Here is a 22,490-nt window from a genome sequence, read left to right on the forward strand (position 1 = left end):
GCTGGATTTAACAAGAGCTCGTGGATTCAGCCCAGGGGGACTGGGAGCAAGCAATTAAGGGATTTTCTTCCATTTAATTAACACCCAAACGGTGTCTGGGACTAGCAGCTGTCCCCAAGACAGGGCAAGGCAGGACAAGGGGTCACCCCGCTGTGCCCCCTGGGTGAGAGGGATGTTTTGGGATGGACTGCTGGCTTGAGGGGAAGGACACCCACTGCTCCAAGGCTGCCCTGCATCCTACCCTCCCCACAGGAACCAGGCAGCTCCATCCTGGCCCATTCCTGATACTGAGGCCAGTGGGGTAGTGGGGTGAGGGAAGAGGAGAAACCTTTTCTCAGAGGAGTGTAACCTGATGCCTGTGAGGTGGGGGATTCCCTCCTCCCAGGTTATCACCCAGCTCAGGAACATCCCCAGGGCCACCCTAAGGAGATGAAAGGGCTCCTCTGCCACTCCATAGACTCAGCTCCACCATCTCCTTAGACCAGGAGCCTTCAGATCCTGGGGATCTGCAGGTTCTACTTAGCATGGAAATCCTGGCTTCTTTCATTTCCAGGTTTCTCAGCCCTGCAGATGTGACTTGCATTGCCTTGCCCTGGTTACTGGGTCTGCCTGCACCAGGTGCTGGTGCAGGACCTCATTGGATTTGTTCAGTCAGGCTGAGGTCCTCTCTCCAGCCTTCCTCCTGCTCCAGAAAGCATTGGGTGAGAGTTGGCTTCATTTGATGTCCTCAAATCCAGCCAAAAGCCCACTGGCTTCTGAGCAAAACCAGGGTGCAAGGGCAAGGGAGGAGGGAGTGCAGGCTTTGCGAGTGTTTTATGCAGAAGAGGCAAGGTGAGCCTGATGGCACATGAATGACACCTGGACTGTGCTTGGCTTTGGTGGGCAGCATTCCTCGGTGCCAGCCATGCCACCACTGGAGCAGGCCCTGCTGTGGCTTTCTAAAACTCAGACGCTGCAGAAGTACCTCAAGGCAGCAACTCTCTCCAAGGAACGCCCAGCCCAGGTGAGACCACATCACACCCTCCTGAAGGGCAGGCCTGAGGGTGTTTTGTTTGGAGCTGTGCCCAGACACTGCCCTTTCCCAGTACCCAGAAGTGTTGCCTTCCTGCCCTTCTCTCCTGCCTGCCCAAAGGGAATCTGCCCAAAACCAACTTGCTTGCCCCACCACATCTCCCACCACCAGCACCTCCCACCTAGAAGTTTTGCTGGGCCTTTTTATGCAGCTGCTACAGGCTGGGGAGGGATGCAGTGAATCTGGGGCTTCAATTACACACAGGGAGAAGATTTTTCACCGCATTTCTTAGATCAGCTTGTCAGAAAGTGCACTTAAGCAAGTGTTCTGGAGTTGGGAAAAGCCGAAAGCATTTTTCAGCCACCAAGTGCTAGGTTGTACCCTGATCTAATTTCATTATTAAAAGAAAAGGATGTGGCCGACCCATGGGAGACTCTCCAAAGCACTTGGGAAGAGGGTGTTCAGGTTCCACTTGCTACTGCTTGGCCTTCCCAAATGCTCCCTCTTCCCTTAACATTCCAGAATGCTCTTTTGTCTTTTTTTAGAGCTTCTCTGTGTCCAGAAAGGTCCAAAGACCAAACCAGGCTTAATCCATGGTGCCCAAGAAGGGTGCAGGTGCTTGCGTTTGACTGCAGAGCTGATCTGTGCTGGCTCAGGGCAGCCATTTCCATAGCCCTCCTCCCAAGCTCCACAAGTCACAGCCCGCCCAAGGAAAACAACAGGTTTTGGAATGTAACAATTTATTGGGGTTAAGTTTTTGTTTTAATTTTTAACTCCCCATTTCTGGCATTGATACGATATTCAAGAGCAGCAGAAAGAACAAAATGTACAAGAATACAAGAGTAATTAGCACAACCCCCACCCCCAAACCTGGAGCAAACCAGTTTCTTGTAGGAAGCACCAAGGGAAGGAGTGATTCAATCACCCTTCCAGTGGCTCTCCTCCTACCCATCCACTCTAGACAGAGTTTAGCCAGCTGGGAACTGGATTAAAAAACAAAACAAAACTGAACAAATACTATATTTAAAATGAAAAATATATAGATATACAATTCATCCGTGCACAATCCTTAAATGCATTTTTTTCAAAATAAAAAAAATTACAAGATACATATTTAGGTTTATTTTAAATTAAAAAAAATTACCACCTTCACTCTGTATGCCAAGTGAGGGGAAATAAAGAGACAGATGGGTTGCACCAGAACTATCAGCACTTGGAGTTAGGGCTGACCTTCTCCAAGAGGAAGGAAGGGCTCTGATGCTGCCAAAGCTCAAGCACAGGCAGAATGTGAAGCACCCAAGTACCACAGAACACAGTGGGGTCACTCGCCTGCTCCAAGTTCAGTGTTTGCAGGAATCTGCAGCATTTGAGCCTAAGCTTGGCACAGGGGAAGGTGAAAGGAAGGAACAGATGAAGCAGGCCCCTGTCCTCCACCACCATCAGACAACTTTCTATGCAAAAAGAAAACAAACGGGGGAAAAAACATCCCAAAGCAGAGAGTCTCCTCTATTCTTAGGGAGTGTACAAGGCTTAATGGCACAGGGGAGAAGAGGAAGGAGGACAGCACACTGAGTTGATTTGCTTGGGGGAGGTGCAGGCATGACAACTCTTTTCTAAAAAAAGTCATCACAACGATTAATTTTTTTGTTCCATTTGAGAACTTGACCTAAGATTCTGCCCCTGCTTTGCAGCTGGAGGCTGGAAGCAGCAGGCTCCCTCCAGGGCAGATGAAGAGCAACCTACCTGTGCAAGAGCACCTACCTGCTGCTCTGCCCAGAGGAAAACCCTCATATCCCTAGAGAGCAGGGACCAGCTGGGGGGCTGCTTGGGAGCATGGGAAAGCCCCATTAGTCCTACGAGGCCCTGAAGCCCCACAAAGTGCTTTGACCCACCCAGCTGTGTTCCAGAAGTTTAATGTGAGCTCCAAGTGCTCAGCTGAACACGGAATGAAGTAAAGATCCAGGGCCTTGCAATGGGAATTAACACTTTGCCTGCATGTCCCACCATGCCTCTTTTCTCCCAGCAGACACATTTTCTGAACCATTGCAGAAGCTGGCACCACTCTGATTGCATCTTGCTGCAGTTCTGTCACCTTCTTCCCTGTGCCACGCAGGCTGCTTGCTGCCCACCCAGCCCAGGGGCACAGAGGGCATCCCGCTCCTCCATCCCAGTGCCATCTGCCAGTGCCTGGAGTGTGTGGGCTCAAAGCACAGAGCTCAGCTGGACTGGAAGGACCCTCACCCCAAGGACTGCTTTTGGATGGCCCTGGAGTCATTGTTTCCTACCACAGAGAAGCTGGAATGGACAGAAGAGCTGCCAGAGGCAGCCAACCACCACAGGACTGCATCTCCCTTCGCTCCTGGAAGGAGAAATTTGCGGAAGGGAATAAAGAAGAATTCAGGGCCCTGCTGCACGCTTACATGTGAGGCAGGTGGGACACAGGGCACCTCAGAATCACCATACAGAACACAGGAGAAGCTCCTGTTGCCAAGACTGACCCTGCACAGAAAAGAGTGCAAATACCTCCGACCGCATCAGTCTGACACAGGGCAATGGCAAAATGTGAGAGGAGCAGAGGACGGAAAGGCAAAGGTGAGGATGGAGACAGACTCCAACATCTCCTGCCATCTATACCCCCCAAAAAGAAACCACACAGATTGCACTCTGGGGAAGGATCTCAAAAATAGAAGTTAAAAGAAAATAAAGACACTTATTTTCTCAACCTCAGAGCATTGGTGAAATGAAGATACTTCCTGGAATTACTTGGGGAAGGAAGCACAGACAGGGAGCAGGGGACTTCTGAAGCAACACTGAGCACTCCATCTCTGTGCAAACGCCTCGAGAGTTGGGCTGCCAGCACCCTCAGCAGGATGGTCTCCTCCATCCCCATCCCCTTTGCATGAGGGAGACAGAGGCACAGGGCAGTGACACAGCTGGCAGAAAAACCATGGCAAGCCAAGAAGGAACAGAACTTAGGAGGCACTGAATCCCCGACCCCAAATTAGCCCTCTACGGCAGATTGCCTTCAGAGCGGAGATCAGGGAGGCTGCGCATGGGGTGGTGGGTAAGATGGGGAGAAAGGGGGAGAAGGAGGCTTTTTATAGTCATATATTTATATATAAGAAGTAAATAAGATCCCAGCTCTTGCGTGATTATTGGGCAATTGAAAAATGCAGCAAAAGCAAGCGACATTGGAGTAAAAGGATGTGCCAGGCAAGGAGGAAAAAGTCTTGTCAGAAGGTGGGGAAGGAAGCAAAAGGGAAAATAAGCACTTAGCCAAACACACACTCCAGGTTTGTTACACCTCCCTGGGAAGAAGGACTTGCTCCTGAGCAGCCCCACTAATGCTATGGCCTGGGGTGGGCAGAAGTACAGAGAACTCGGGACACCATCTTTCAAGCATGGCAACCTCATTCTGCCAGGAAGTCCCCAGGAAGGTGATACTCTCCAAACGCTGGGAGCTGCTGAAGCCTCCTCTAGACAGAGGGGCTGGAGAAGGGAGTGATATCCCTAGGAAGACTCAGCTCAGAGACAGCTCCTACCTGGTAAAAAGCATGATTGCGGTTGTTATTTTTTTCTTTTTTTTTTCTTTTTTTAAAATTTGTTTATTTCACAAAATCTCCCTGGGAATTTCAGTAAGGGGAGACAGAGCGAAATGCTCCCATTCTCTTTTGAAAACAGAATTTAAGCAGTGGCTCACCACAGCTGGGCCTGCTTACCACACTATTTCTGTTTTTCATCCCCAAAGGAGCTTGTATCTCATTAGCTTCATGCTCCTCCTGTCCCACGTTGCTCATTGAGAAGAGAGCCTAAGACAGGAGGTTTCTGTTCCAAGTTGAAAGCCATGGGAAGCACTGACAGTTTGATGGGCGGAGAGAGAAGTTCCCGAGTGCAGCCCAGGCTATGGGAAGCATTGAGACATCAGTCATCTGCCACTACAAAGCCACTGCAAAGGGCACCAGAGAAGTCCAGACAAGAAAAGCTGTTCAAGCGTCTCTGCCTACCATCTTCTGTTCAGACACCAACATCTGGTGGTTTCCCTCTTCCCTGCAGTCACTCCCACACACCAGATGAACACCAGAGACATCGTGGACAGGGAAGCCAGCACACAAGAACTGCCTCCTCGCTCTGAAGGAACACTCAGGCAACTCTTCCCCACCACCCCAAAGGAAGCTGGAGAAGAAGGCTGCCCTGCTTGAGCACAGTCCTATCAGAGTCAGAGTGTTCCTCTCCCCTCTCCACCCTAAAAACTTCCAGCATTTGCTGGCCTCAAGAAGAGGGTCCATGTCCCTCAGCAACACAATCAGAGCACACAAGGCAGCACTCTCATCTGTCTCTAGATATCTGGCCACTGTTGGAGCAGGGGTGCTGGAATACACAACAATGGGATTCAGTTTTCTGTCCTGATGTGGTGAATTCTATACAGAAAAATGTCATCCCCCCCACTTGGTGTTGGAAGAAGTTTAAGACACCTTACAGAGAACAGGCATATCTGCTTCCCAGGAAATAAGTCCACACTATTAATTCTGCTTGGATATAGGGGATGGAAAAGAGACAGCAACTTGGCAGAAAAGGTACATGCCAACCCCAAACATTAGCAGCTTGCTGTGCATGCAAAGTAAGTCAACTGTTTCCATGTTGATGGCCCGATCCACATTCTGTCAGAACATGACCGGCCATCTCTGAGGGCTGCTCAGCCAGAAAACCACTTGGAGACTCCACCTTAAGCTCACAGGAGAGGTATGGAAAGGAAGGGAACTCACTCCAACACTTGGGAGGCAAGGACGGGAAAGGTTTGTAGACAGGGTTCCTCCAACATGCAACTTGCCTTTTCAGCTCAGAAATCGCTGCTTAGTCCTAGAATGCCTTTCCCTCCAGTTCAAGCAAGCCAAACACCATCCCAGACACACATGCTTCGATACTACAAAATACTCTTTTTTCTAAGGACCGTCTAATACCACTACAGTTTGTGCAATCACTGCATTTATTATTCATTTTTAAACTCTCTCTCGCTCTCTCCCTGTAGAAATTTTTTTTAAAACTTTTCTTTTTTTATGCAAAACTAATCATTTCACTTTTTCCACTCCATCATAAAATCTCCTCTAAAAACACGACAACGAGAACAAACATGGCACAGACACAGAGAATACTTCCCTGTTTTTGTTGAATTTTTTTTTCTAAGGGTTATGGGGAAAGGAAGGGGATACTTTCAAATAAACTCCTCCTTCAATTCCATGCCCATTTTAAAAGGCATGGATGAATCTTTTTTCCTATCTCCATTAAGGAGCAAGGGCAAAAATTCAGAAGGAGGAGCACAGCCCACGTGAATACGAAGGTAGGTTAGTCAGCCTCAAGCGTCTTGTCCACCTGAGGGAACTTGAGGCGACTGCTGCATTCAAGTTAGCAAACCTCTAACTCAAACCAGCACGGGATCCTCATTTCGGATCCAGAGGTTCAGGGTTTGGTTCCCACCTGGTGACCCACCCAGGGAGGGATTTGTCACACAAGCAGGTGAGCTGTGTCTGCAAGCCGGATCATACTCCTTTTTTCCTCCACAAAGAGGATCTACCACACGAGTTTCTCTGCTGCAACAAGTCCCCTCATCTCCTCACCGCAGGAAGGAGGTCCTTGCGGAGCATCCCTACAATGACCCACTGTTTTTCTCTTCACAGACAGTTCCCTTGCTTGCCACTCTGGAGAAAGGCAAAACCCCTTCAATTAAACAATTCCTGCCCCTTGCCCCCAAAGAACACCATACAAGAGACACTGGGGAAAAGAATTCTGCCAAGCAACACATCTTGGCCAAAACACATCAAGAATTTCCTATTAAAGTTCCCTTTTATCTCCCACTTAAACGCTTCAACACTTTTTTCAGAACCTTGATACCACAAAACAAAACACACCACCACATACACACCAAACAGTAACTTAACAACCTAAAGTGACTGGCCGGTTTGCATTCACCCCATAAAGCAGCTCTTCTTATCTCACAGCCACAGATTAGTTCTTATTCAGAAGGGGAAGGAAAAAAAGAAGACTCTCCTTGCTATTTTCCTAGGAAAGAGCTTTTCCCTATGCCTACAAACTGCTCATCTTTGAAGCTGCAGTCAAATGGATAGGCTATGCTAACATAAGGGATCCCTGGGTGTGCCAGGCACAGGAAAGATGCGCAAAAGAAAACCCAAATTAAAAAAAAAAAAACAAAAAACAACACCCACAAAAAGTACAAGCACATATTAACACAGACACGCACACAAGTCCAACAAGTTATAGAAAGCCTTAGCTTGGTGAATGATCAGGGAAGTCTCTTTCTCCCTGCCCCTAGCTTCAGCTGTGAATGAAAGCACATCACCGAAGAGTCCACTAAGCTCTTTAACCAAGGAAAGAAAAAGAAAGAGGTGTACCAAGGGTGGTGCTAACAGCACCTGGAATCCCCCTCAGACTGTCTGCACAGACACCCAACCACAACTGGTGCGAATTCACTGTTTCCCACAGCTTGGAATGCCACCCACTGCCAAGGCAAGGTTTGTGGGGAGGGCAGCAAAGATTTTATTACACCAACCCAGGCGCTGGAGGCAGGGAACAGACACACTCTGGGCACAGAAGCCCTAATTAAGGTCAGAAGCTGGTCTATCCCTCTACCACCCTGACAATGTCCCTTGGGCAGACAAATATTACTTCCCTCCCACAAATTGCCTCCTTTCTATGCTCAGATCACTACAACCACAAAATCACTACTGCAGGAGAGCACTCCTCAGAGCCAGCAGCTCCTGAACATCCTTGTGTGAAAGCAGCAGAGGGGCCAATTCCACTTGTGTTCACTCGCCCAGGGCAGACTTATAAGTAAGTGAGCCCTGGCATGAGGAAATTTTTCCACCCTTTTCACCTCTGCAGCAGGTTATGTAGAAGTGGCATCCCTCTGCCCCATCCAGGGACAGGGCTGCGAGGGTGAGGCTCTCCCACCAGTTCATCAGCACTTCTTTTCCTTGCCTCTACAGGCTCAGTCCTGTGCAAGTAGAGGAAGAAAGGAGAGCAAAGGAACGGCTTCTCACCGTGAAGCTTAGGACCCACACAGAAACAGAGCAAGCCAGAAATGGCAGGCAAAAAATAGAGCTTATTTTCGACGTGAACAAAGCTGGTCGGGGAAAGAGGGAGCTGTGGAATAAACAGCAAGCTGTGGTCTTCCTCCCTCCTACTTGCTAGGGGTGAAGAGAAGGAATTTCTAGATCAGCTCACAGGAGCTTTAGGGGACGAGATCCAGCACACATGCATACGATGTGAGAGAGACAGGTATTTCTTATGAGCACCTTTGGTTGACAGTTGTAAGGGCTGTTTCAGATGCTAAAAAGACAGAGGGGAAACCTCTTCCAGGCCACCCACCAGAGGGAGGGGAGAGCAGGAGGGGCAAAAGCAAGCAGGAAGAACAAACAACCTGCCTTAGCATCCACCCCTCCTTCCTTTGGAAGGAGCAAGAGGAAGCAAAGAGGGCCGGGGGAAGCTTACGCACAAGGTGGGAGAGCAGCCTCACGCGGCTGGGGCAGCATCACGCTGTTGGCATTATCTTCCCACAGACTGAAAGATCTCCCACTCCCGCTTCTGCCACGGAAAGACCAGAGAAAGGCATTTCATGCCCTTCTCTCCCTAACAAGTGCAAGTGATGAACATCAGGAGGAAGATATGGGCTGGAAGCAGACTCCTCTTTTCTTCCCTTTCTCCTGAGGAGCTGAACAGGTTGGAAGATGCAGGAGAAGAGGAGGGATCAGGGCACCTGAAAGCACCCATACAACTGCCAAGGTAGCACCAATAGTCAAAGGAAAGGGGAAGCCAATATGAGGCATAGGCTGCATGGGGCACCCCCCACCACCCCAGCTTTGTCTCAAGCACCTTCCAGGCATGACATTTCACCTGTCCTTCTCCCCCTCACTCTGAGGGTATCTGGATCAGCAACTGCCACAAGGACAGTAGAGGAGAGGGCAGATCCAGGCCGCAGGCCAAGAGGGGAAGGATGGCAGGATGGTAGTCATGGCAAGGGGGAAACAAGAATGGAAGAGTCTGCATGCACATTGTGGGAGAAAGTCTGGAGGACCATGGGCAGGGGCTCCAATCCTCTTACATCCTCCCCTCATGGGTTTGGAGCTCCTTTTCAGTTTTTGTCAAAGATAGAAGGGAATGAGGAAGAGCAGCACCTTCCTCACCACCTGCACAGGCACACAGACACATGCTCACTCATCCCTCAGCCCCAAAGGCTCCACCGCCCGTTGGACAACACCACATTCAAGGACAAACAACCACTCCCCAGCCCCACCACAACCCTCCCTGCCTCCTCCTGGCAGTACCAACACCCAAGAGCAGTGGGTGGTCCCACACCCCCACTGACACACTCCAGCCTCCAGGCAAGAGGAATTGGGCAGGAGCAAAGGAGAAGGAAGGGTAGCAGTGAGGGTAGAGGGACAGCCAAGGGGAGAAGGAGAGAACTAAGGACAGCCATTCGCACCACGACTTCTCTCAGGTAGAGCTCCCCCCACACCCCTGGAGTAGGGGGACCTGGTTGCTCACTTGCTGCCTCCTCCACCACTGCCCGCCGCCACCTTCTCAAAATCCTCTGCATTGCAGAACTCCTTGATGGTTACAGTGAGGAGGTTGCTGGTGACATCTGTGACCACCACATTAGAGCAAGGGGACATCTCGGGACGCCAGTCGCCAGCCTCCTGCTCCGGGTCAGAAGAGGAGAGGGACAAGGAGGGTGTCTGCCCCCCACTGCATCCTCCCGAGGGAGAACGCTTGCTGGTGGCAGCCGACTCAGGTGGGATTGAGAGGTCGAGGACCTCCGACTCACGCCAGTCGGGGATGGCTGGGCTGAGGGTCTCAGGGAGCAGCTTTGGAGGGGAATCATCTGGGTCGGAGGAGGAGTGGGGAGCAGGTGATGGGCAGCCAGAGGAGCTGGAGCTGGGGGCATCATAGGGGGTGGAGCCCATAACGAGCCCACAGGAGGCTGCCTGGGAGCCTTCAGCCTCCCCCTTGCCCTCTGGAGAAGGGGTAGGTGCAGCAGACGGCTTATTGTAGAGCGAAAAGGTGCCAAACTTCATGTGGCGGATCTGAGTGCGGAGGACGCTCTCGCTGAACTTTTTGCTCTTGCCAATGACACGGTTTCGGGACGGGATCTTGGGGCGAGCCAGGCCCCCGGCCCCATTGGCTGGTTTCCCACCTTTGTCAATGACTTTGAGGTTGAGGATGATGCGGCTGCGTTTGGGCTCGCGGGGTTTCACCTTACGGTTGATGATGCGGACGGTCTCCGAGAAGGGCGAGACAGGAGGACGAATGCCAGCCCCGCCACCCACGCTCCCGCCATTCTGGGGATCTGGACGGGGCAGGGGGCGCCGGGACATGCGGTGGCATCGCCGGATGTCTTTCTTGAGCCGGTGCACTGCGGCGCTGGAGTGGAGTTTGGGAGAGGAGGTACTGGAACCAGGCTTGACAGAAAAGTGTACATCCCCAATGTGGAGGGCCTCCGCTTGGGCCCGAGCCTGCGGTGGTGGGGAGAAAGAAAACAAACAGGGTCAGAGAGGCAGCCTAGGTGCAGTCAGATCTCAAATCGGGCACTGCTCACTTCAGGCCAAGCACTCGCCAGCAGCACCATGACACATTTATACCCAACATCAATGACAAGTACTGGTACACACCTACAAACTATTGATAGCTCCAGCGCAGCCCCCAGACAGGCACAGGACACTGTCTATATCATTTTTGGGCAGCTGATGTCTACCTAGGCTGTACCCCTGTTGACACATGCTTTCCCCAGGGACAACTGCGACTTCCCAGGCATGTTTCAGGGTTAATCGTCTCCAAAGCCCCCCTTGGTTGTCATCAGTCAAAGTGCACAACCCTCCACTGTCAGCCAAAGAAGCCAGCATCATCCTAGGCACTTGGGGCTGTCAGTGCTGAGACAGCACCCAAACTTACAAAGGGATTGTACTAGGTTCTCTACAAATTGAACACAAGATAAGAGGAAAGAGGCAGAGTAATGCCTAATGAGAATTGCCTCTGAAAAGCGTGGTAGAAGGGGGTCTTGAGGAACACAGATGGAGGCTGGTGAGAATGGTCTGATGGAGCTGTCTTCGTTAACACAAGACATTTAGAGATCTGATTTTTAACTAGGGTCACATGCAAGTCATTCATTCTTACTGTGCTGTGGGAGCAAGTTCCAGTGTTTAAAGTCAGAGTTGAGGTCAGCTGGAATTCAAATAAAATTTAACTACACCTTCAAAGAAGAGATTGACTTGTCCTTTTGAGCACCACACTTGTTTGAAACCTAGCACTGGACCAGAGCAGGAATAGCACCTGTTCAACTGCTCTGTGCCAGCTGTCCTCAAGAGCCAGGCCAGGGGAACATTTTTAAGCTCTTCTGGTGCCAAAAACTGCCCTGGTTCATACACCAGAGACAGGAACATTTTCTGTCAGCAGGAATAAGAGTTTCATTGGCAAGTTGGTGCTGTATGACCTGTGGGTATGGAAACCCAGAGTCTATTCTTAAATCACGTCATCAGAGCACTGTTGCTTGTATAGCTCATCCTTCCACCTGCACCCCAGTACTTGCCCAAGCCAACCCCCTTCCATATTCGCTCTCAGCAGTGGTGACAGGTCAAAGTCACACAGGCCTGGAGGGGACAGGTGAGCCCCCACCCTGTGACTGGCCATCCCGCGAGCAGCTTCCCCCACCTCGTGGGCACAGAAAGAACTGCAGTGCTAGAAGACAACAGCTGCTTTTCCTCCCCAGCTTTTCCATCCCGTTGCCCCTTGCACACGCCAAGATCGGGATGGCTTCTTGCCAGCTAAGAGCTTAGCACTCAACTCCATCTCCTTTGTCACCCTGCAGGCTGTGCCTCCTACCAGAGAAATGCCTGGGGAAAAATGTGCGTGTAAAGGCAGGGATCTAACAGATCTAAGCGAGGGGCCCAGCCAGCCCCTGCACAAAAAGCTCAAAGTCCTGGCCCTACAGCTCCAGAGCTTTGCTGTTAGCCAGAGCCCCTCTTCTCCCACAGAGATATTCATGGGAACCACAGAAGATCCTGAATGAGCAGACAACGGAGACGTGAAGACATTTTGTTCCTCTCTTGACTAACACTGAATGATCACAGCCTTCTGTACTACTCGTATTCTGGCTTTAAAAGGACTGCAAAAACGAGGCCTCCTTCTCTGACTGTACAAGAAAACACAAACTGAAGGCTCATCCTGACTAGGGACCTAGACTCTGTGTTAGCCAACTGACAAAGAAACACAGGTAAGTTAGCACAACCCCAAGGCAGGCACAGACACTCTGCACATTAACAAACAGGGCTGTTTCCACCTAGCTAAAGGGAAGTGTTCCCAGGACACACTAACCCCAACACTTTTTCTGCTGTAGCAGAAAGCATCCCAATGTCCATCTAGTTACTCTTTGCTCAGCCTCGTGTGTTACTCCATGCCCCAAACTGTTGAGAAAATAAGACACGGTTCCTGTCACAGGCATAGTTCAGGCCTGAGCACAGCAACAGCACCAGATGAACTCCCTGCAGCACACATCAACTCTCCCCCTCCCATCTCATCAATATACAACTTGGGGACACTGCAGACCCGGTCAGGAGGTCACAGGCACAGGCAAATGCACATTTGGGCTGTGCTTACTCCATCTCTTCACGGGTCCCTCTGAAGCAGATGGTAGACACAAGGAAAAGCTAAAGTTTGCTTTCTGACATACCAGCACAGCCTGAATTAACAATTTTGTCCCCTTTCATCCTGCTCCACATCACAGCCCTGCCAGCATTGCGACTCTTGTGCTTTGGGTTTCTTACCAATTTACCACTGCTGAGCCAAGAGCAAAATGCAACACAACATCCCATTCCAAAATAGAGGACAGGGAAGGCAGGCAAAGGTTACAGACAGATGCATCACTGAAAATCCTTCTACAGCTTCAGTGGATGGACACAGGTATCCTGCAGGGCCTCTCCTGTTGCCAGCACTGCACATCTTTCAAATTAATTGCCTATCCTGTAATCATGCCTTCGAGTGAGGAGTTCTGCCCCCTCTGTGCCACTCTGCTCCAAGTCAAATCTAATTGCCACCTTCCACCAGCACTGCCTCCACCACCCAGAAAAGAAAGAAGGCAGCTTCCCAGAAGTGTGGGGGAAGCAGTCAGAAACACCCTCAGTTTCCTTATACACCCCAAAAATTCCTGAGCAAAGCTTCCCATCAGCCACATTAAACAAAGTGATAATGTTGGGATGGTTACTACCTGGCCACTTCCACAGCCCCCTTGCTTTTACTTTCTCTTCTTGTACACATTAATCAGCTATTGTCCTGTTTTCACAGGAAACCTGTCTTGGTTTTGAGCTTGCCCAGCAGCTACTGCAGAGCCCTGGAACTTGACCTGGACTTTTCCAGTGTGCCAGAACCAGTAGGTCTCATTTACGTGCCATGAGTCTGCGTTTCCAGTTACTTCTGGGGCACTTTCTCCAAGGCTGAAACTGTTTCTAACTCATGTTTCAGCTATCTGCCTTTATTAAATTCCAGCTTCAGTAGTGTGCAGGTAGTCTACACACAGCATTGATACTTCAGTCAGATTATTAAGAGAGAGGGTAAGTTAGGGCCCAACAGTCCTCCCCTGCTGCTACACTGCTATCCCCAGTGACCAGCTTCAATGCAAGTTCCAAAGAGCATTATGCAAATATTCAGCTTACCTTGAGATTGTTTTTCCAGGTAAGGTTTCAAGAAAAATCGTATCAGATGCTTTATCTAAGACCAGGCCCCAGAGCTTTCTCACTTGGGAAGCTCAGTATTCCTACCACAGGATCAGGTTTATTCAGGCATCACCTACAAGAACTCATCCCTTCACTGCAGAGGACAGCACAGAGGCACTCCTTCTCCCCTGTTTCCAACTTCAGCTTAAGTAACTTGCTACCTTTGGTTTGGAGAAGACTCAACATTCAGTTTCATCTGTTGGAAATGCACTTCTTCCTGCTCTGGATCCATTCCTCGATCACATTTACAAGCCATATGAGGATAAGGTCTTTGAAAAACAAACCTACTGTATCCTTTCAGCTGTGTCACCACAGTTTGCTCCTTGGCTCACAAGTGTTCCGCACGGAAACTACCTCTCTAGGTTTTGCTGCTTTCACCAGCAGGATGTGCTCACTGCTGAAGAGGTACTCAGCATGTATACGAAGTAATTCACTCTCTGCTTACAGCTCAGCCTACATCAGGATGCAGTTTCTGGAAGCTTGCTGCAGTGCTCTGTCATGAAAGCAAGCCAATTGCTGGGATTGCTTCCCTTCCCCCTCTTCCCGTCTGGGATACGTATCACCTTTATTTATCTTGTACAGCTCTCCCTCACTGCCCCTGGGAACTAGTGTATCTCCCCTATTCCCTACTATTTCTGAATAAGTGTCCCTCGAGGCCCAGCAAGCATATTTGTTCATTCACTCCCTTAACGCACTGAGGCACACAAGCACGTACACAGACATGTGCTTAGAAAGGCCTCCCTTACCTGATTTGTATCAAAATCTCTATGATTTGGAAGAAAAAAACAAACCAAAGACCTTGTAAGGCAATGGATTTCTAGTGAATTATTTCAAAATCTCACCAATTCCAGTAGTACCGCTACTCTCTCATAAATTACTGGCTCCGCTTTGTCTTTTATTCTCCACCTGCATTCCCACAGTCTTTGCTCCCAACAGCATTTGCAAGAGCTCTTCTTTCCCCTTTTTGGCTGCCATTCTGCTTTTTTATCACCCTCTTTCTTCTGCAGTCTTCCAAGTAACAAGGCAACAGCAAGCCAGTTCATAGCACAGTTCTCCCAAGCAACACTGCCATAAACTAAAGTTTCCCTCTGGATTGAGAACAAAATGCTACAAAAGGGGAACGTTCTGTTTTCAAATTGCTCAGGATAATTTACGAACAGGGAGGAGATCAAAAGAAACCCAATTCCAGCTTTGGAGTTCAACAGAGGGCGAAAGGACAGAGCACCATGCTGCTCAGCCCCTTCTTCCCCCACTCCCCTACTAAGAATCCCTTTACCCTTATTCTCCCTTACTTCTTCCTTCCCATTAACCTTCTTCACTCCTGTCACCTTAGTATTTATGGCCACCTCAACTAGGGGTCTTTGCCAGCCACCCACTGAGCTTGAAGACTGGGCTCTGTCTCTGAATAGCACTTGCTAGACTTTATAAGATGAGTTGGTGAGGTTTGCATTCCACACAGAGGAGTGCCTAGAGAAAAAAGCAAAATAAAAAGAGCAAATCAAGCAGGAGAAAAAGAGGAGGATCACTACAGCATGTGCTATGTCTCTTTCTAACCTCACACCAGCATCCATGCTGAAGGGCCTGTTCTCAAGGATGACTTCTGCCAGACACCTGAAGAGCCTTACATACAGTGCTGCCCGTTTCAGACTAAGAACTTCGTTTCCCATCCGCTCAGCACAGGACTGCAGCACACCAGCAGCTTCCTACCAAGCCTGAGCCCAGCTGTGGGGAAGTTTGCCCTGAGCATGCAAAGGATAAAGACCCATTTCCTGCCCAAAACTTTGCAGTTGAAGTTTGCAGGGGTCACTTTCAACACCGGCCATCTTGATAGTGATATTACAAAGTGTGGACTGTGATGTGCCTCTGCAGTCTGATCGAAAGGGCAAGTGTTAGGCAGCTCTCAGAAACAGGAGCCTGGCTTACAAAGGCAGCAGGTGGTCAAAGATGCAGCTTTTCAAAGCTTTTCCAAAGGCGTGGGCCACTAACCTGCTGGAATGCTTTCTGCAAATCCCCCTGGGTGCCTATCTGCAACTTTTGAGAACTAATCCCAGGATAAAGCTAGTCCCAACTGCAAGCTAAAACACCCACACAAGCCAAAGGACTGAGTGGCATATCAGGGCACTTATTTTGATGCCATTTTGGAGACTCAGAAGCCTAGGTTTAAGCACTGATACACATGAAAAATCCTAGCAAGCCACCAAGTCAAGGGCAGACTACTCTATCAAAGCAGTCCTAGGCCAGATTTCTGCTTAAACATCATTGCATGCAGGCCTAATCTGTTCAGTTAACAGATCAAAAAGAATATTGTTCTAACTGCCAACTCCAAATACTCCCTCTGGGATACAAGAATCAGATTTCTTCCCCTGCTTCCGAAATTCTCACTGGCAAGAGATTCTGCAGCTGAAAGAACTGAAAATACTGTTACTAATGCATGAGGCAGAACCCAATCCCACTCCTCCCACAGCAGAACTGGTGCTGCGGGGCTGGAGAGATCAAATGTGCATCTTCAGGGGTCAGAAAAACCGAGTTCCAAACCATCTCGCTGTCTCTGTCGTAACTGTAGCTGCAGTTGTGTCGATTGTGGTTTGCCTGAACAGAGCTCAAACAAGTTCAGATGGGGCTGGCTCAGACAGAGTTACTTCTCGCTGCCTGGTCTGGGGTGTTATTTTTAGGGTAGGATCCGAAGTCACAGAGGAACAGCAAGTCAGAGCACTAACAGTTCCACCAGCTGTTTCCCAGAGGTGCAAACCAAGCGGCAGTGGTAGCGCTCTGCCCTGCCAGCCTCTCCCACAACGTGGCACCAGCCTTCAGGAGGGCCGATCTTGCTCCCTATCACGAGTCATCTTCTACAAAGTACCAAGCCAGCTCTGCAAACCTACAGGTTTCCATTACCATTTGAGGCAGAAAGATGTGCCACAGAAACGTGTCACGGACATGATTCAAAGGATGCTGCTGAATAATTCACGTTAAGTTTAGGGGAGTTTTAAAGGGTAAGGGGAAAAGAGAAGCAATGAGTGGGTTTTGAGTTCGGGGGTTGGTTTTGGTTTTTTAAATGAGTGAGCATGAGTAATTTTTTTTTTAAGATATGGCAATAGATATGGCCATATCACATTCAGAATCAAAAATAAAATAAACTGATTACACATAGCATAGTCACCTCTCTACAGCTCTGAACAGTGTCAGGTGTTACAAATACCAGTATTTTTTAATGCAGGCAGAGGACTATTTCAAGCTGGTGATTTTCCCTTCAATTGTTCCTTTACATTGTTGGACATTTAAACACAAGAGTTACATTTAGTGCATGAGTGCCAGAAAGAGGAAAGCCAACTAGGCTATGTTCCCTGAATACAGCATAAGAGGCAGTTCATATCAGATATGTTTGTAATTCTCAGGCTACAGATACAGAACACTGTTAGCAGAAAAACAGGTGACCGGGGAGGACAGTTCCATCAGCAGGACTTCCCAAGGATTACGACGGGTTTCACGCAGACATCACAATACGCCTGTTCCTGCATTTCTTCTGTGTGCTTCATTATGCCCTCTCAAAGCAGAGAAGAGGTGACACCCTACCCCTCACTGTGCTTTCCAGTGCTCATGCAGTTAAAAGTGCTGTGCTGACTTGAGTAAAGCTCCTACTGCTGCCAGGCAAAGGGAAGCATTAACCTGTTTCACAGATGGGGAAACACGCACAAAGCCTAAGTGACTTGCCCAAAGCCACAGGATGACCTGGTGATAGTGATGCCTTACTGCAGGATCCACACTGGCTGTTCCAGGGCTTCCGATCAGAATAAAACCAGGGGAACTCCAGACTTGCTCATCTCTCTAAACTGTACAAAGGTGTGTTCTTTCTGTGCTCATTTGAAGCCTGAGATTGTGACAGCTGGAGAGGAAGGGGAGGGAAGAGGGGAGTAGAGCACAGCATTTCTTCTGTAAACTAACAAATTCACAGAATTCACATAACAGTCATGCAGCTATGGAGTTCTTAATTAAAAAAAAAGGAAGGTAAAAATACAGGGCAAGTAGGCCTGCACTAGGGACTACCTTCCTTGCTCTTCTCTGCAAGCAAACAGAGATGCTATGACATCTTGCAGAGATGCTGAGTCTATCAGAAAGGAACTGGAAACTTCAGCTGCCATCCTATGCAGAGGTGAAACACTCCTCCTCCTCCAGCCACCCCCCACCCTCTGCAAAAGCAAAACAAGCCTGCAGCTTACAGATCAAAGCATGAACCCTTCGTGGAACTCCCATGGAGCACCTACATCCTTAAATGCAGTCAGAGGAGCACAAGTGGCAGTGGGATTCCCACCTCTGCTGCCTGACCGCTAGCATGCTGCTAAGTTGCAGGGCACGAGTCGGATGGAACAGCCTGCCGAAGGAAGAGGGAACAAGACTGGCTAGCTCTCCACTGCGGCAACAGAAGGCCAGGAGAAGGAGAGGATATTGGAAAAAGAGACTGCAGGCTCACCATGCACATCTGCGTGTGCTGACCGTCCTGCTGAGGCACCCGTCGCACGCACAGGCGCTCTACCCTCACACGCTTCTGCGCCTCTGCCCACCCCCCCTTTCCTGTCGGTTTTCCCCGCGCTCCCAGAGCCATGCATCAAGCACAAGTCACTTGAAAGTCCAGTCCTTCCAAGGGCACACGCCAGCAAGGTTTGAGAGATTTTTTTTTTTTTGCTAGGCCTAAGTTATTTAAATAAGAGTTACCTTCAGCAGAAAAGTTTTAGGTTTAGGTCCTCTCTTCTTGGGCCCATACAGCTCACGTTCTCGTTCCCTTTAGGGAATCAAATTTTTCAAGAAGTTAAAACTTTTCCCAAAGGGAAAAACAGATGCATACAAGTTAAAGGCAAAAAAAGAAAAAAAGAAAAAAAAAAAAGAGGAAAAAAAAAGGAACGTCTGGACGCTGTTTCCCGCTCGCCCACCCAAAGTCAAACCTGCTGCTGCAGTCCCCCCAGCCCGGGGTGGGGGATGAACACTCACTTCTGCTCGAAGGCGGCGATGAGGCGGGAGTCCAGGATGTTCTCCTCGGGCTCCCAGGTGCTGTACCTGCCGGGCCGAGAGCAGCGCAGGGGACAAGCGAAGCGGTTAGCGCCCGAATCCCCCCGCCGCCGCACACACACACACAGATACCTCCCCCTCCATCCCACTCAGCCCCATCCCGTGCCCCCCACCCCCGCAGCCCGGGCGGGATACACTCACTTGATGGCCCAGCCTTTCCATTTCACCAGGTACTCGATGCGCCCCTGCAACACACGGGGGAGAAGGCAGGGGAGAGGGGGGGGGGTTGTGTGAGGCGGGGGCCCGGCGGGCGGGCCAGCGGCGCGGCCGGGGCCCGGCAGCGAGGACAGAGGTAGGGGGGCGGGGGGGGGGGGGGGGTGTCCCGCAGCCCCAGTGGGGGCGGCCCCTCACCTTTCGGATGCGGCGCTTGATGATGGACTCGGCGGCGAAGACGCGCTCCCCCACTGCAGACAGCTCCATCTTGCTGCTCCCCCTCGGCGGCGGCGCCCACAGCCCATAATAATCCCGCCCGCCCGCGCGCGCCGCCCCGCCCCCTGCCCCGGCCCCGCCCTCCTCGTGCCGCCGCCGGCTCGCGCACGCCCGCGCGCCCCCTCCCGCCGCGGCCGCGCGTGACCCGCCCCCCCCCCCCCCCCGGTGGTTAAAGGCCCTTAAAGGGGCCGCGCCTCGGGCGGAGCCCCGGGCCCGCGGGATGGCCGCGCAGCGGGGAGAGCGGCGAAGGGAAGCGAAGCGAGTCCCGCCCGGGCAGATCCCCGGCATGGCGGCGGTATTGCCCCTTCCCGCCCGAACGGGGCCTTTTTTTTAATTAAAACAATGGCGGCAGCCTCTTCTCCCGCTGCAGATGCACCGTCACCCCCTCTCGCCAGCGGGGAAGCAGGCAGCCTCGAAGCACGTACCAAGGCAAAAAACTGGCAAATGAGGCGCTTAAAGGTTTTGTTTCCTTTTTCTGTGTTTTATTCCGTTTAGCTGGTGTGAGTGTGTGCCAGTATAAGGTACAGTTTTTGAGCCAGTGCAAGGTACTGCGAGGTAAATGGGCCAACCACGCTACATAAACCTGTAAGGAAACCAGAAAAATGTTAAGTCACTTAGAGGAATTCCCTGCCCTGACTATTACTGCAAACCCCTAATTAATTTGCAGCGTACTTTGCACTCTCTTGCAGGTGCTAAAAAGACAAAAATCTCAGTCAAAAATCGTATTCTGCAACTCAAAGTGGAAGCTCACAGCCCTGCAGCTGTTTTTGTGTGGAACGCAGGGTCCAGCCTTACCTGCAGGACTTATCTGGCCCATTCTGCCTTCTCACCTGGTTTTTGGGTGAGGAGACTGTGTACTTCAGATACCCTCTGGAAAAAGTGGGAGCTGTGATGAGGGCTATAGGGAATGGTTGTCCTGCATTTGCTGCTCTTTCAAAACCCACGATGACCAGCAAGGTACCTGCAGAGCGCTGGAATCCCTCTGCTACCTGCTCCTCAGCTGGGAGGGCAGGGACCCCTCACAGACCCTGTGGCTCTCGCTAACCCTTTCTACATTTGCATTCACCTTCCCTTTCCACCTCTTGCTCAGGGGTTTCACCCAGAGGGAGGAAATTCTGGAAACGGCTATATTATGGCTATCATGTCAGTTCTAGTAGGGATGGATTTCCCCAAGTCAAGGCAGGCGGGTAACATTCAACAATGAATGTTTTCTTCACTGCCTGTGATTCAGGCAAGATCTGTGAGAGTGTTTTTTCTTTTTCACCTTAGCAGTTGAAATACTGCAGCCAACACAAGCTCTCTGCCCGGAGGAAAAGTGACTCAGGAGAGAATGTGCTCCCACTGCCATGTCCCCATTTGAAGTAGGGTTAGTGGAGAGGTTGCTGAATGCTGATGGAGACAATGCACAGACCCTGGTTCAGGATATGTGAACAATTCCAACATGTTTCTGCAGTCAGGGACTGAAACACAGCGTGCTTCATCACTGATAATTCTGCATTTAGGTCATACCCCTCACTTCGAGCACAGGCTCTAGGAGGCCCTTTCTCAGGTGTTTGGCATCACAGGCCAGGCAAGAACAAAAGTCCAAGACTCTCACCTAGAGTGGGTCAAGTCCTTCTGGACTGCCCTTTTTCTCTAGACACCGCCTTTTTTTAATCTCAGTTCTTCATATGCTTAAAGATGACTCCAAAAGAGTAAGTCCATCACATCCATTGCATTTTGCTTTTCACTTTTTTAACTTTGCACATTAAGTGTTCATTAACACCATCCACGTTTAAATTAGCATTTATTACCGTTCACTTTGTTTAAACAACTGCTTTTACATTTGTAGCTGTGTGTCAAGCAATTGAGCTTTCTACCAGCAACATCATCCATCCCCAAAAGCAGACACCCTTAAATCAAAATGGGGGAAAGTCTTTACATAGCTACATAAACACATGTGCAGCAACCAAGACTGGTGGCCTTGTCCCAAAACAGATGTGTGGGTCACGAATAGTACAGCCTGCCTCAGGACAGGAGCAATAGACACCATGATCCATGGACCGGAAGGGGCAGCAGCTTTTCAGAGAGCTCTATGTGCTCTAGCTAGTTATTTTCTCCTTCCACCTGTCAGCAGAACCTTCTTTCCAGCCACAGCCACTGCTCAAATCACTGCAAGCTGCCATAGCACAGGTATGGCCTAACACTTTCATCTACCTTGTACTCTCACAAAGCAAAATAGTAGCAGAATATCCAGCTGTTCAGGGCATTGTTGAGCATTTCCTTTGTTTCATTCACATTTCTAGTAAAACACTTAAAAAAAACCCCAACCCACCTGGGAACACAGCCCTCCCTGAGTAGCTATTGTTCACTACAGACATTGAAATAAAATATTTTTCTTGCAACTCACTGCCTGCAAAACCCTGGTGCCATAGGATACACTGTAGCACTTCTTACTAGCACCAGGAAGGCAGTGCCTGGAAGCAATAAGCTTTGGGAGAGCAACAGGATTTTTCACATCAAAAGCCCATGTCAGCAGTGTAGGGGCACGAGGGACAGCAGCAGGTGTGAGAGAATTTTTATATGTTTTTGAAATGACACTTAATAATAGGAAACTCACCTGCTCAAAGTCAGTAGCTGCCTCCAAGCTCATTTTTTGTGGACCTGGCAGGAGTAGCAGCACTTATCTCCAGGAGAAAAGCTCCAAGGGTTCATCAACTGACTCTGCTGCTCTTCACTCCGGTGAGGTCACTGTTAGGAGCAGCAGATTTTGGAAAGCAAATGGTCAGTCCCTCACCTATACTAGGAACAGCTGCACACAGCCCAGCCCCTCAAGCCCATGCTGTGTACATTTCCAAGCAAACCCTTGGCACTATGGGCATCCAGGTGAATGTGTGCTGGGATTTCCCTGCTGCAGCTCTGAAACACACACAAGCAAAGGCAGGTCCCTCGGAGCTGACCCTGCACGCCAGGTACGGGTGGTTCAGCATGGCCCAAGCAGTGGCCAGAACAACCAGCACTCCAGCCCAGTAACTTTTTGATGCAGCAGAGAGAGAAGGCCCGTGGAGTTTGTGTTGTGCCTACACCGGTGGGATGCTATGACATCCCTGGGGCCTGCCTAGGAGTTCCCAAAGCAGGCCCAGCTGTCCAGGCTGCCGCTGGCTCAGGATGATTATACAAATCCCCCAGATTTCTTCATTCTTGTTTCAAAAGCAGTTGCTCGGCAGGGTAAATGCTGT

At 50.1% G+C, this 22,490-nt stretch overlaps 1 protein-coding gene across 2 annotated transcripts; it reads right to left on the reverse strand.

Moving 5' to 3' along the window:
* Positions 1 to 1,735: 1,735 nt before the first annotated feature.
* On the reverse strand, positions 1,736 to 19,332 carry CBX6 (chromobox 6). 2 transcript variants are annotated; one of them, XM_068191276.1, is made up of 5 exons: positions 19,195 to 19,332; positions 18,985 to 19,028; positions 18,766 to 18,831; positions 18,493 to 18,559; positions 1,736 to 10,482 (listed from the first exon to the last, which is right to left on the reverse strand). In XM_068191276.1, the coding sequence occupies exons 1-5, from the start codon at positions 19,261 to 19,263 to the stop codon at positions 9,565 to 9,567; spliced, it is 1,164 nt and encodes a 387-aa protein (XP_068047377.1). In that variant the 5' UTR covers positions 19,264 to 19,332; the 3' UTR covers positions 1,736 to 9,564. The 2 variants fall into 2 exon arrangements, with proteins under 2 accessions (XP_068047377.1, XP_068047376.1); XM_068191275.1 differs by having other exon boundaries at positions 4,577 to 10,536; positions 19,195 to 19,330.
* Positions 19,333 to 22,490: the final 3,158 nt, after the last annotated feature.

This window comes from Anomalospiza imberbis, chromosome 5 (assembly GCF_031753505.1).
Source record: "Anomalospiza imberbis isolate Cuckoo-Finch-1a 21T00152 chromosome 5, ASM3175350v1, whole genome shotgun sequence".
NCBI lineage: Eukaryota > Metazoa > Chordata > Aves > Passeriformes > Viduidae > Anomalospiza > Anomalospiza imberbis.

Bases quoted from the DNA above. Each gene is read 5' to 3' on its own strand.
- CBX6 (XM_068191275.1), bottom strand. From the start codon at position 19,263: ATGGAGCTGTCTGCAGTGGGGGAGCGCGTCTTCGCCGCCGAGTCCATC. The intron at 18,832-18,984 runs GTGAGTGTATCC...TCGGCCCGGCAG, and splicing joins TGGAAAGGCTGGGCCATCAA to GTACAGCACCTGGGAGCCCG. The intron at 10,537-18,492 runs GTAACTCTTATT...CCACCACCGCAG, and splicing joins CTAAAACTTTTCTGCTGAAG to GCTCGGGCCCAAGCGGAGGC.